Below are 12,924 nucleotides of genomic sequence, written 5' to 3' on the forward strand. Positions count from 1 at the left end.
TTGATGACCCATGACCCCATGGCCATGGTATTACTATTAGTACTACTATTAGTATTACTTATTACTATTAGTATTACTATTACTACTACCCCACAAGGTACGACCTTTGTAACTTCATGCTGATTCTAACGTGTTCCTCCAGCAGAAGGGAGCAGAACCGATGTGGGAGGCGGAGCCATGAACGGGGTGAGGGACAGGGCCGTGGTGGAGTCGGGAGAGTGAGAATAACATGGGGGGCGTGGTCGGGGCAATTCGAATCACGTCATCGACCACGGACAGGGGGACAAGGAGCGGGACCGAGAGAAGGGCATGATGGCCGGTTACGAGAAGGCATCCCATGCTGGGGTTCTCCGGCGCGACCTGCTTCAGTCAGACGTCTCCGCAGGTCGGCGGGACTTGCACTCCTTCCCGGGTCCCCCCTTCCCGGTCCGAAGCGAGTCCCAATTTGGGTCTCCCGCCGATGGTTTCGTTCAACGCAGGGCCAAGGTGTCGGGGAGTCGCAGAGGGTCGGAGGCCAGACGTCCTCCCAGCGGTCCCGGTCCGGGCGTCCTGTCCGAGTGGTCTCTTGCAGACACCGAGACCGGAAGGTCGGGCCGAGTCCGCGCCTCAGATCCGACCCCTGGAGCCGCCGGGGCGGACCTGACGGCATTGCTGGCCGGACTTCGACTTAATGGGGAAGCGCGATTCAGGTACGGGGTACGGGGTTCGGGGTACGGACCAGGAAGACTGGACCTGTCGTGCCTGTCGGTCCCACCCATTGTGTTTGTGTAGACCGCGAGTCCCGGCTCTTTGGGACCCCATCACTGGGTGTCCACGTGGACCTGGCCCCATTTACCTCGTTCCCGTTACCTCACCCGACCACACCTGGTGTATGTTGTTCTTTTCTCGTCCTTCTGACCAGATCCGTGCAGAGCATCACATCGTCATTCTGTGCTCTCGGTGAACTCCGACCTGGAGCTCGCACACCGTGGGGTCGACACCGGTCGCTTTGGACAATTTTGACTGATTCTCATTTTTGGACAAAGTGGTTTTTATTTCCCGGCATCAATTTAAATAATATCGTCAATTATATTACAACAACAACGAGTGAATTGAGACATGAGGTGTGTGTGTGTGTGTGTGTGTGTGTGTGTGTGTGTGTGTGTGTGTGTGTGTCTATGTATGTGTGTGTGTGTGTCTATGTATGTGTGTGTGTGTGTGTGTGTGTGTGTGTATGTGTGTGTGTGTGTGTGTGTGTGTGTGTGTGTGTGTGTCTGTATATATGTATGTATGTGTGTGTGTCTGGAAATATGTGTGTCTATGTATGTGTGTGTGTGTGTGTCTATGTATGTGTGTGTGTCGCTGTATGTGTGTCTATGTATGTGTGTGTGTGTGTGTGTGTGTGTGTGTGTGTGTGTGTGTGTGTGTGTGTGTGTGTGTGTGTGTCTGTATATATGTATGTATGTGTATGTGTGTCTATGTATGTGTGTCTATGTATGTGTGTGTGTCGCTGTATGTGTGTATGTGTGTGAGTGTGTGTTTGTATGTGTGTGTGTCTTAATGTTTGTCTTTGTATGTGTGTGTGTCTATGTATGTGTGTGTCTTTATATTTGTCTTTGTATGTGTGTGTGTGTCTTTATGTGTGTGTCTGTGTGTGTCTGTCTTTATGTTTGTCTTTGTGTGTGTCTGTGTGTGTGTGTGTGTATGTGTCTTTGTATGTGTGTTTGTGTCTTTGTGTGTGTGTGTGTTTATGTGTGTGTGTTTGTGTCTTTGTGTGTGTATGTGTATGTGTTTGTGTCTTTGTATGAGTATCTGTGTGTGTGTGTGTGTGTGTGTGTCTTTGTCTTTGTATGTGTCTTTGTATGTGTATGTGTCTTTGTATGTCTATGTATGTGTGTGTGTTTGTGTCTTTGTATGAGTATCTGTGTGTGTGTCTTTGTATGTGTGTCTTTATCCGTGCTGTTGTTATGGGTGGTGTGTGCACATATGGCACACACTGTTCTGTTGTTAATTGAACTCGAGGGAAGCCGTGTGACCGGGTGGGTGCATACCGTCCCACATTAGAACTCCAGTGTGGAAAGATGAACTAAATCGGAAACTTCCTGTTATTTATTTTCCTGGCAATGTGTGTTTTCTCCATGAGTTGCTTTAGGCCAGGCACACAACCAAGTAGGAGAGCATTCCAAATCCAGTTTGTCAGGGCATCATCGGACTGAAAGCTTGCTTGAATTTTAATCAGCAACGACATCGCTGCAGGTCTGGACTGATCAGATGGTGGTGAAGAAACTCTGGCTAATCAAAGGGAGTTTACATTGGAGAACCAACCTCACTTTTATCATCATCAGTTATTTTTCTTCCATCACCTCAAACCGGTGCTTTATTCCTGTTTCTTTGTTCAACCTTCTATGCCAACTTTAAGGCTGAAACGATCACTTTTCCTGATCTTGGTACGTTGTCAGTTCTCCATGAAAACTAGCAATCCATGTTTTACATACACTCACTGAACAGCGTACCCCCCGGCTGTTTATTTGGTCCGCCTCCTGTTGGGTGGTATGAGGAATAGATCTGTTTAACATGAAAGCGGAACCTTGAATGTTTTTTGAAATATCGCATACACAAGCCAAGCTTCCGAGATGGTTGCCATGGTAACACAATTCAGCCGATCACAACCGTGATCTAATGGGGTTGAGATGATGTCATGACAAATCGATATCTGTAATACCAAAGCTAAATGTTCAACGGTTTTTGAAATATCGCATACACAAAAGTACGTCATGGACTGATGTTCGGAAACTCGGTCAGTCGGTCGAACAGAGCTCATTTTAATGTCTGCCGTCTCCGACCTTGTCGGAGGGGCGGGTGACAAAAAACACAAGTGATTTCTACATTTTGTTTGGAAAATTAATTTGAGGAACTACAAACTAGGCAAACTGCACATCATAACTTTGGGATTATATGGCTTTTCTGTTGTAGCAGCAGCCGATGCTCACTCCCCCTGACGTTCAAATGTTGGTAAAATCAAGTGAGTTGCGGGGAGACTTTACCTCGAAGAGTATTCTTGTCACTAACTTCACTTTGTAATGTGAAACAATAAAAACTAGCATCCGTTGAATACAAAGTCTTCGATATCCCTGCCATAGTAAATGAGGATGAACAAACATATTCCCTAAGCGTGTGCAATATGTATGTGAAGTTTCCCCTTGATCTGACCAGCCGTTCTGGAGAAGAAGATGTTTGAAGGTTTTCGGGTAAATTCAACATGGCTGCCAAACCATGTGAGCTATCAATTAGAAATTAACAAACTTGTGAAAGGATGTCTTGGGGAAAGTGTATGTGAAATTTTGCCTCAATCTGTCCAGCCGTTCTGGAGAAGAAGATTTAAAAAATTTATCAATTTTCAATCCAAGATGGCTGACGAACCATGTGACCTATGACATCATAAATTTACATTCCGCCTCCAATCCTCCAGTGGAATACGTGTGTGAAGTTTGGTGTTAATCGTGTGTGGATGAGGTGTGTTTTTCTATCCAAGATGGCCACCAAACCATGTGACTTGTGACGTCATAATTTTTACTATGTATGCAGACATGATGGAAGATGATAGTTGCAAATTTTCGCTTCGTTCGGTTATGTGATTCCAGAGAAAACATTATTTAATATTTTTCTTGAATCCAACATGGCTGCCAAACCATGTGACCTATCAATTAGAAAACATCAAAAGGCACCAGTTCACCACTGGCTTGATATGTGTACCAAATTTTGTAAATATATCTTGAGGGGATTTGTAGTTAAGCTCCGGAAACGAAATGTGACGGACGGATGGAACCCATTTCTATATCCCCCGCCAACTTCGTTGGTTGGCGGGGGGTAATAACAATTACAGCACAATGTACTCCACACTTTCGTGAATAAAATTGAAGCCATCAATACTGATGGCACATTGGGGGCTCTCACCACTGGTGTCATTCTGCAACATGCTGACGTGTGCCAATAACCAAAAATAATTTTAATATTCAATTATACACTCAACAAATGGTTTAAACCCAAAAAAAATGAAGAAGATTCGATTTATTTTGAAGAAGAAAAAGTCGATGACTTGTGTCTGGCACATTCTTCTTTGAAGAAGAACTTGTGACATGATTACATTTAGCTGATTAATACCATTAATTGACACAACTTTGTTACAATCATCGGCTTAACAGCCCGAATGGTCTCCGCTTGTGTTGAGGTTCCTTGTAAGGGAACGTATTGTTACGATTGTGGGGGTAGATGGAGGAATTTAATGGGGAATATAGCATTGTGTAGAGTTGCTTGGTCCGTGGACGTGCAGGAAGCATCTCGATCTAACTAAGTAGGGAACCCGTGAGCTTAAGTGTTACATGTCACCACACGAGGGGGTGGTGTTGTGTTAATTAGCTAGGGTTTAAGAATAAGCTTCCCCAGTATGTGATTCCCCTCTGTGTTTATTTTCCCTATGTTTTTATATTTCAAGATCGGCACTATAGGTAGGGAACACGTCCCTAAAACAAGCAAACGTGCCAAGTGGGCAGAAAGCCCCGCCTTCAAAGGGTGACAACAGGCGAAGTCACGCCCCCAAGGGATGATTGATGGGCGTGACATCAGAAGCCCCGCCTTCCTGGGTTTCATGCGAGCAGGCCACGTCCCGGGGGCGTAGGATATAGTAGTGATCAAGAAGAAGGTCAGGCTGGCACATTTTGAGGGGTATCAGACAAGGTAGGCTGGCGCATCTTGAAAGGCATCTGACTCAGTAGGCTCGCGCATTTGCGGAGAGACGTGATCAGAGCGGAGGCACGTTGTGGATTTGGAGAGGCGAGAGTTGAGGGTGAGCGCACGCGGCGAGGAGGACGGCACGATTCTTGTAATCGTGTTGAGGTGATTTGGCCCGCGTGGCGAAGCACAACACTGGCCTTTGGCTCTTGGTTGGGTCGGTGAGGACGATCGGCGTACAAAGCTGTTACACTGGGGGCTCTGAGGCTTGGTGTGGAGTACCGCTCACGGATTGCCTGGCGTGCGTTTGTCCGCTATGAGAGAAGCGCCATTTCCGCCCCCCCCCCTTCCCGTGCGCACATTAATCTCCGAGTCTCGGTTGTAGGCCTTTAAGGAAGAAGCTTTGCCATCTGTCCAGGTAAGGGGTTAAACCCACTGGACACGACAGCATTGCATTGTATTGTACAGTATTGTATTTATTGGAAGGTGTATGTGGAATGAGTCGTACTTTTTTGCGGGTCGCCTGGACTAGTCGGTCACATGCACAAGTGAAGTGGAAAAACCAAACCCTGTACATGATGGGAGAAATGCACGGTCGATTGAGGTGTGTGTGTGCGCGTGCGTGTGTGCGTGCGTGCGTGCGTGCGTGCGTGCGTGCGCGCGCGTCCTTCGCTGTTATTTCAATGTGCGGGTTTCAGAATATGGAACGGAGTTCTCCCAGGTCTCGAAGTATCTCCCTCCATTTTGTTAAGGGTGGTCATGAATCATGGACCAAGGTGTGAAGGTGTGTTGTTCTCAGTTTTGTTGTGACGGCTCTTTTAAAGAATTGTCACTGAGCCCAGGACAGCTTTCAACTCTAGTTCATTTGTCGTAACATTCCCAGGGATGGTTTTTAAGATTTATGTCAGGTTCTTCTTCATCATTTAGGCCATCAGCCGTAAGCTGTATCGTGCAGTTTCGTTCCACTCATCGAGGGAGGGGGGGGAGGGGGTAGACAAAACCTTGATAATATGATAGTATATATCCAAATACTTACGTATCCAAAAGTTCTCCACTCAAATAGTTGCAGTTATTGTGTATTTTCGTCTTGAAAATCGATGCATTCGCCGCACTCTCTCATTTGAATTTTCTCCACACGGATCATGTGGAGACCACGTGACGCCTCAACAGCCAATAGATCGGCTGACATCGTATGCAAATTACGTCAGACTGTCACGTGACCAGCTAAGTTGTCCAAGATGGCAGCTTCCTGCAGGGAGGAAATCACCGGCAGCTGATCGGTGATTTATCGGTATTTTTTGATGAAAATGGCCAGTGATGACGCTCCCACGTGTATTATTCACCAGGACAATGTCGCGAACGAAGAAGTCAAACGTTTTACGTCTGTAAGATGGGATAAATGGAGAGAAAGTGTCAACAAATGGCTCGGCTTAGACGGTCACGAACGACGTTTAGCCGAGAGTGCACGAGTGTATATTGAGTGTGAAGAAATCCCTAGTCATCTGGGCTATCACGACACTTGCTACCGTCGCTTCATCGACGCAAAAAGAATACGTGGGGCAAGGAAACGTTGTTCACAAACCATGCATGATGACTGCGATTGTTGATTGCATGTATGAACCAGCGCCAAAAAAACTGCGCTCTGCATCGAACATTGCTGGACATGTTGAGAGTTCACGGCGACACGTCCTTCCTGCTGTCTGCCTCATTTGCAATAGAGCAGATAAATACTGCAGGGTTCAAAGAAAGAGAGTGTTGGATAGACTATGCCAGGCTGAAACAGAAACAGCAGGTATTATGTAATGTCCGGCCGTGACTGTCCGGCTATATATAAAGCTGTCCGAGGCAGGGTCATTGGCGTTCATTCGATGGGTCGATGCGCTGGCGTTGCACAATGGTTAGTCCTCCCGCGCCGGCACTCCGGGTACAATAGGCCCATGATCGAAGTTCGTCCTCCCGCGCCAGCACTCTCGGCAAAACGTCGTTCGTGACCGTCTAAGCCGAGCCATTTGTTGACACTTTCTCTCCATTTATCCCATCTTACAGACGTAAAACGTTTGACTTCTTCGTTCGCGACATTGTCCTGGTGAATAATACACGTGGGAGCATCCTCACTGGCCATATTCATCAAAAATGATTGATAAATCACCGATCAGCTGCCGGTGATTTCCTCCCTGCAGGAAGCTGCCATCTTGGACAACTTAGCTGGTCACGTGACAGTCTGACGTAATTTGCATACGATGTCAGCCGATCTATTGGCTGTCGAGGCGTCACATGGCCCGCACTTGATCCGAGTGGAGAAAATTCAAATGAGAGAACGCGGCGAATGGATCGATTTTCAAGATGAAAATACACAATAACTGCAGCTATTTGAGTGGAGAACTTTTGGATACGCATGTATTTGGATATATACTATCATATTCATATTATCAAGGTTTTGTCTATCCCCTCCCCCCCCCCTTCCCCCGATGAGTGGAATGAAAGTTGATTTTCAGGCACCTCCTGAGCCATGGCTGATGGCCTTATTCCCATTGCTTCAATTATCACAGGTACAATTCTACTGTTCTTCAGCTTCCAGGATGTTTGAACTTCATTTTTGAGGTCTTGGTATTTGGTCATTTTCTTGATTTCTGTGTTAAGGCCAAAATCGCTGGGTACTGACACCTCAATTAGCAAAGCCTTCTTTCCTTTTTTGTATCTTTGTGCAATACCTGGTCACAATACTTTGTTTCCTGTGTTTACACTCAATGGGATCTTCAGGTGGTAACTGGTACGTAAGCATTACATTGTCATTTTCAATTGTAGCTTTTGGTATTGTTTTGGGAAACTGGGATATTGAGACTTTTGCAGATGTGCCAATGGATTACTCCACATACCTTGTTGTGCCTTTGTTTGTACAGCTGTTCTGACATGAGTTTTTTTTACATCCCCCTTGGAGGTGACTCATTATCACCGCCACCGAAGGTGGACGGAGGTTATGTTTTCACCCCTGTCTGTCTGTCTATTTGTTTGCTTGTGAGCAGAATATCTCAAAAAGTTATGGACGGATTTGGATGAAATTTGGTGGACAGGTTGGGTGTGTGACAAGAACGAATAGATTAGATTTTGGTGATTATCCAGCCACTTGAATTTTAATGTGAATCTTCCGATGGAGAGGTAGCACCAAAAACGATAGATAGCATGATGTTTCAAAAAGTTGTGGATGAGTTATGACAACTTTGTGGATGAGTTGATCAGGTGACAAGAACAAGGCAATTCGATTTTAGTTCAGGTCTGGATCCAGATCCGGCCTATCAGTGGGATACAAAACGTGAAATGTTCAGCCTGGCGGAGGTATGTGTTCTACCGAGTGCCGTTCTATTTTTTTTTACCTTGCAGAACCTACATCTGTCCTGTGTGTGTGCATATGTGTAATATGATAATATGTTGTGTTTGTGGGGGGCAGGGTCAGTTAGTTGAATTAAGGCAAAGACCCCTGTTTGTGTTTGTGGAGTTTAAGACTTTCCTCCCTGTAATAAGTGGTTGTGAATCTAGGAATGTCTTCCTGGTTGTGCGTGCACTGCTGGCAGATGGCGTTTTAACCTTTAGTGGTGAGAGAGGGTTAAGGATGTCCTGTCATGTATCGAGCCGAGTGAGAGAGAAACGCTTTGTGCGTCTGATCATCCACGCTGTGGCGAGCCCCAAAAAGTGTGTTCGGCATTCGTCCCGCTCCCTCTCCCTCTCCCTCTCTCTGTCTTTCTCCTCTCTGTCTATCCCTCCACTCTCTGTCTCTTCGCTCTCTGTCTATCCCTCCCCTGACTGTCTCTCCCCTATCTGTCTCTTCCCTCCCACCCCCCCCCCCCAATTCTCTCATGGCTGTCTTGGCTCTTCATTTTCTGAGCTTTCTTCCTCCTTTTGCTTGGTTATGCCTGATGTTTGTTTAATGGTTAGGGTGGTGGCTTCGCATCCTCAGATCCTGGGTTCAAATCCCACTCAGCTGTTGAATTAATACCAGGTGGGGTTGACTCTGTCATCTTTCCGAGGTCGGCAAAATGGGTGCCAGCATGCTGGTATCCTGTGTCGGAGTGGCGACCCGACCAGGATTGTGCACAATAGCCAAGGAGACTACTTTGGCAGCACCAACGCTCTGCACAGAGTCTGGTCCCAATGGATGGATGGATGGATGGATTGCTTGGTTGAGTTCTTGGTCTCTGTCAGTGTTGTAGAGCTCGGACTTGTCCCCCATTTGGACGAACTGCGCCCTGATGACCTGCTGCCCATCGGACCTTGGACTTTCCTGCCTGCTATCTCTATTGCACCCGGTTGTTGAGTGGATGGTTCCTCGAGTGTGTGGTTCCTCATGGGGTTTCATTTCTCCGTGCTTGTAAGTTATCGCGTCTTCATGTGGGATTGCTCTTTAGGATCTGTGTCAGGCTTTTACGAATCCTTTTTTCATTTCCTGAGGCCTGCGTGCCTGCCTGTTTCTGCCATCCTTCCAAGGGAAATTGTTTTGGTTTCATTGAGTATCCCCGGAGGATACTCATTAAAAATTGCGGTGCGGTCATGTTCACCCTGATGAAGCAGCACTTTATGGAAGAAAGGAAGGAAAGGATACTCAATAAAACCAAAGATGTAGTTTGGCATCATTATTATCTTGATATCCGACCTCATCAAAGGAGCTTCGTGCATTCTCCTGTCAGATGCATTTTGTAATTGATTTGCCTGAAGCATGGTCATTTGCAGTGTTATTCTCTGGCGTGTTCAGTCACCATGTCAGCAGTGGTTGCTGTTGTGGTTAAAGTGGTAATGTGAGCCGTACACCCAGATATGTGTATTTATGTCATGTATGCATTGAACTGATGAAACCCTTGATTTGGAATTGATGAATCAAAGTTACCGTGACTTTTAAAATAATACTTGTATTTTAAATAACTTTTAATCAACGCGTCAATTTTGCATTCCAACAAGTTGGTGAACTCTTGATGCATATATAATTATTTTTCATTTTTTGGTATTATTATTATTATTATTATTTAATTATTATTATTTAATTAATTAATCATGCAATAGCTAAACACATTGCAGGAGACCATGTTATTACCCTTTCCCTCCGCTGAAAAATACAAATTTTGCTCCTTCATTCGGTCGCCTCCCTTAACAGGATTCAAAACGCGTACAGTCGTACAGCTACTTCTCTACCAATGTACAGGTTGTTTTATAATTATGGAGGAGCCTAATTGGAGAGCTGTCCTTAAAGAGGTGATGGCTCACAATTATTAGTTGTGTCTGCAGCAGTGTCCAACCTTGGCAGACGACAAACCAGTCATCACCTACACCAATAGCATTGAGATGCTCACAGCTCAGGTATGCCTGCTGTTGGACCTTGACCTGGTTTTTGTTGAGAGTTATTTGAGTGTTTTGTTTTTGGTCGAAGAATACAAGATGGACCTCGCTCTGAAAGTCCTCCTTGATTACGTGAAGAAAACAATTCCTTAATTTACATATCTTTGACTTTGGATGCAAGGACCTCATTCTGATTTGAGTTTGTGTGACTTGGAACTCGGATGAGGGGTTCGATCGATCAAGTTAACTTTTTCTTTCCTAAATCTTTACTTGTTTAAAATATTTCAACTTATCATTAAGTTTTTGTTCCCTAAAAATCAGTGATTATATTTGAGTCCTGAGGTCTCAAATTCTAGTCCTTGTATATACCAAGCCGAAGTTATGAAAATGTTCAACACGATGTAAGGGAGGCATTTCAGCTCTCGACCCAATGTTGCACCTCTTGACGACTTGTGACGAGCCTTGATGAGGCCAATGTGGGATTATCACAATTTTGTGGCCATCCCTTCAGGTTGGATCTGCATCCGTTTAAGTCAAAGGTCCATCCACTTGTTGCGTACTGAAAATGGTATACATTTTGTTGATTGTTAGATGATCGGCTGAGGATAAAAGACTGAACGAAAATCGATCACAGTCTTCCACAACCATTGAAAAGAGATGCAAGTTTATTTCTTTTTCGTGAAATAAACTGTATTGGTAATATCTGCTCAAGTCTGAGTGTCTGGTGCCTGGTGTTGGCTTAATGGTTTGGGTGGCGGGGCTTTGGATCCTAGGGTCCTGAGTTCAAATCCCGCTCAGCTGTTGAATTAATACCAGGTGGGGTTAACTCGGCCTGTCATCCTTCCGAGGTCGGCAAAATGAGGACCAGCATGCTGGATTGCCGGTATCCTGTGTCGGAGTGGCGACCCGTCCAGGAATGTGCCCAATAGCCAAGGAGACTGCTTAAGCAGCACCAACGCTGTGCACAGAGTATGGTCCCAATCTCCTCTCCTCCTCTTCTCTTGGGCAAGTCCTTTCTTGTTTACAACCATGCTTTGAAGTCGCCCTTCGGTAAACAAAATTATTTTGAGCTGGTATTGTCATTTAATCAGCCCTGTGGGCTGGCCTCATTACCCTCATCCAATCCCGAACAGACGGGAAAGGCTATCGTCATCGTCCTGTGTGTCTGTGTCTGTGAGTGTGTGAGTCTGCACCGATATGAATATCCATTTATTCCCCTCCTTCCCATTGTCATGATGTGTTGCCTCGGTCCTTTGTTCAGTTCTTCCTTTAGACAAAACACCTGCATATAAAGACCTGCTGCAAGAGGTTCATTCTTTAAATATCTTCAACCTCAACGTGAGTGAAAAGTTTTGTTTGCATGAGTCGCATCTCCAACACGGCCTCCTTCTACAGCCACCAGTCCCAAAACGTTCCTTTTTGGCCTTTACCTCTTCATAGCATATGTAAGAGCCATTTATAGGTACGCCGTGTATCTTTCGCAGACGAAGCTTTCTCTGTGGGAATTTTGCCTTGAATGGCGGCTAATCGGGACGGGTTTATTATTCCGCATCGTCTTGGGCTCATGGAGGACCTTGTTGCTGTCACAACATCCATGGCATGGATTTTGTAAGATGTTTGCATTAATAGCAAAGACATCAGTAGAGAATTTCAAAATTGATGCTGTATATGGGATTTGAACATGGAATCCTCACATAGTGAGCTCTGTACTCAGATGTGTACGAAACAGGCCAAGCCATTTACCTTTCATACCTGTAATGTTCCTGCCCATGTAGGTAGCATCATCCTCATGTTTTTCGTTTCTTTGTCCCACCACCCACACCCCATTCTCAGCACTTAATGAAATTAAAAAAAAAAAATACAACATAATTTTGTAAACCATAGTTTCATGATTGGCTTTACTTGGCATCAACCGTTGTTGCATGAAATAGGATTTTCTCCTTGTTGTTTAGCATCTTGTTCCATTCGTAGCCATTTTGACAGTTTGACGGTGGCATTGGCATTGCAATAAGGAACACAACGTTGAAAGGCAGTGTTGTTGAAAACTAGTCTTTGTCTGGATCCCGACGTGCCGCACAGGCAAAGTTTTTGCATTCTTGTTGTGGAAGGAATGTTAACTACGGCAGGCTGCTCGTGTCTCGACACGCGTAACTCTGCACACGCCTGCCCACCAAAGTACAGGAATAAATGGGAATTTTATTGAAGACATTGATCTGAATGTTTTTTGTTTGTTTGTTTGTTTGTTTGTTTGTTTGTTCCTGAATATTTTGCTTCTCCACCCTCACACATTATTCTTGCACTCTGGGGAGGACTTGTTGCCAGGGTGGGTATGTCGGTGGAGCCGGTTAACAATTGGACGTACATACTATACACTTCAATGAGCTGTGCTTTGTGTGAATCGAGGTTTGAATGCAGGACCTTGCATTTATAAACCACAACTATGTGGCCACGTAACGTGACTTTATTTCCGAGGATGATTGCTGCAGTAAATAATTTCAGTCTGTTGCAGGCTGTTTTCCCATCCTCTTGCCACCTGATTGGGTAACCCTCTGCCTTGCGAAGCGGATTCCATTGTGGTTGTCTGCACCGAGGGTGCGGCCAAAGGGTGAGGTTGAGGCAAGCTTTGGAGCTGGCGTTGTCGAAGTGAAGGGAATTTTCGGGGTCAGTATTGGGGTCGTGGTGAGGCTGCCTGGCTAGAGCCCGCATTCCAGGGTAATAACCGTGCCAGGGGCGCTGCCTCGTGTTTATGTGTTGGGGATGCGTGTGCCGTTTTGTGGGTGGGGTTGGGTGCGGTGGGGATGGGATGTGGGAAGAGGAGGAGGAGGAGGAGGAGGAGGCACAAGCACTGTCGTACGTGACCAGGCCCAGGGGCTTGCATCGAAGATGGTGACAGAA

General features: G+C 45.7%; 1 protein-coding gene across 1 annotated transcript in view; it reads left to right on the top strand.

The window, feature by feature from the left end:
• Window positions 1–249: 249 nt before the first annotated feature.
• The window catches only part of LOC147021972 (Wilms tumor protein 1-interacting protein-like), an 82,445-nt gene continuing 69,770 nt past the window's right edge, over window positions 250–12,924 (top strand). The window contains exon 1 of the mRNA XM_085892466.1: window positions 250–689. Coding sequence (XP_085748592.1) covers window positions 310–689 — 380 coding nt within the window. The 5' untranslated portion in view covers window positions 250–309. The remainder of the gene's footprint in view (window positions 690–12,924) is intronic.

This window comes from Eptatretus burgeri, chromosome 8 (genome assembly GCF_056783735.1).
Source record: "Eptatretus burgeri isolate ZD-2024b chromosome 8, Ebu_testis_v1, whole genome shotgun sequence".
Classification (NCBI taxonomy): Eukaryota; Metazoa; Chordata; class Myxini; order Myxiniformes; family Myxinidae; genus Eptatretus; species Eptatretus burgeri.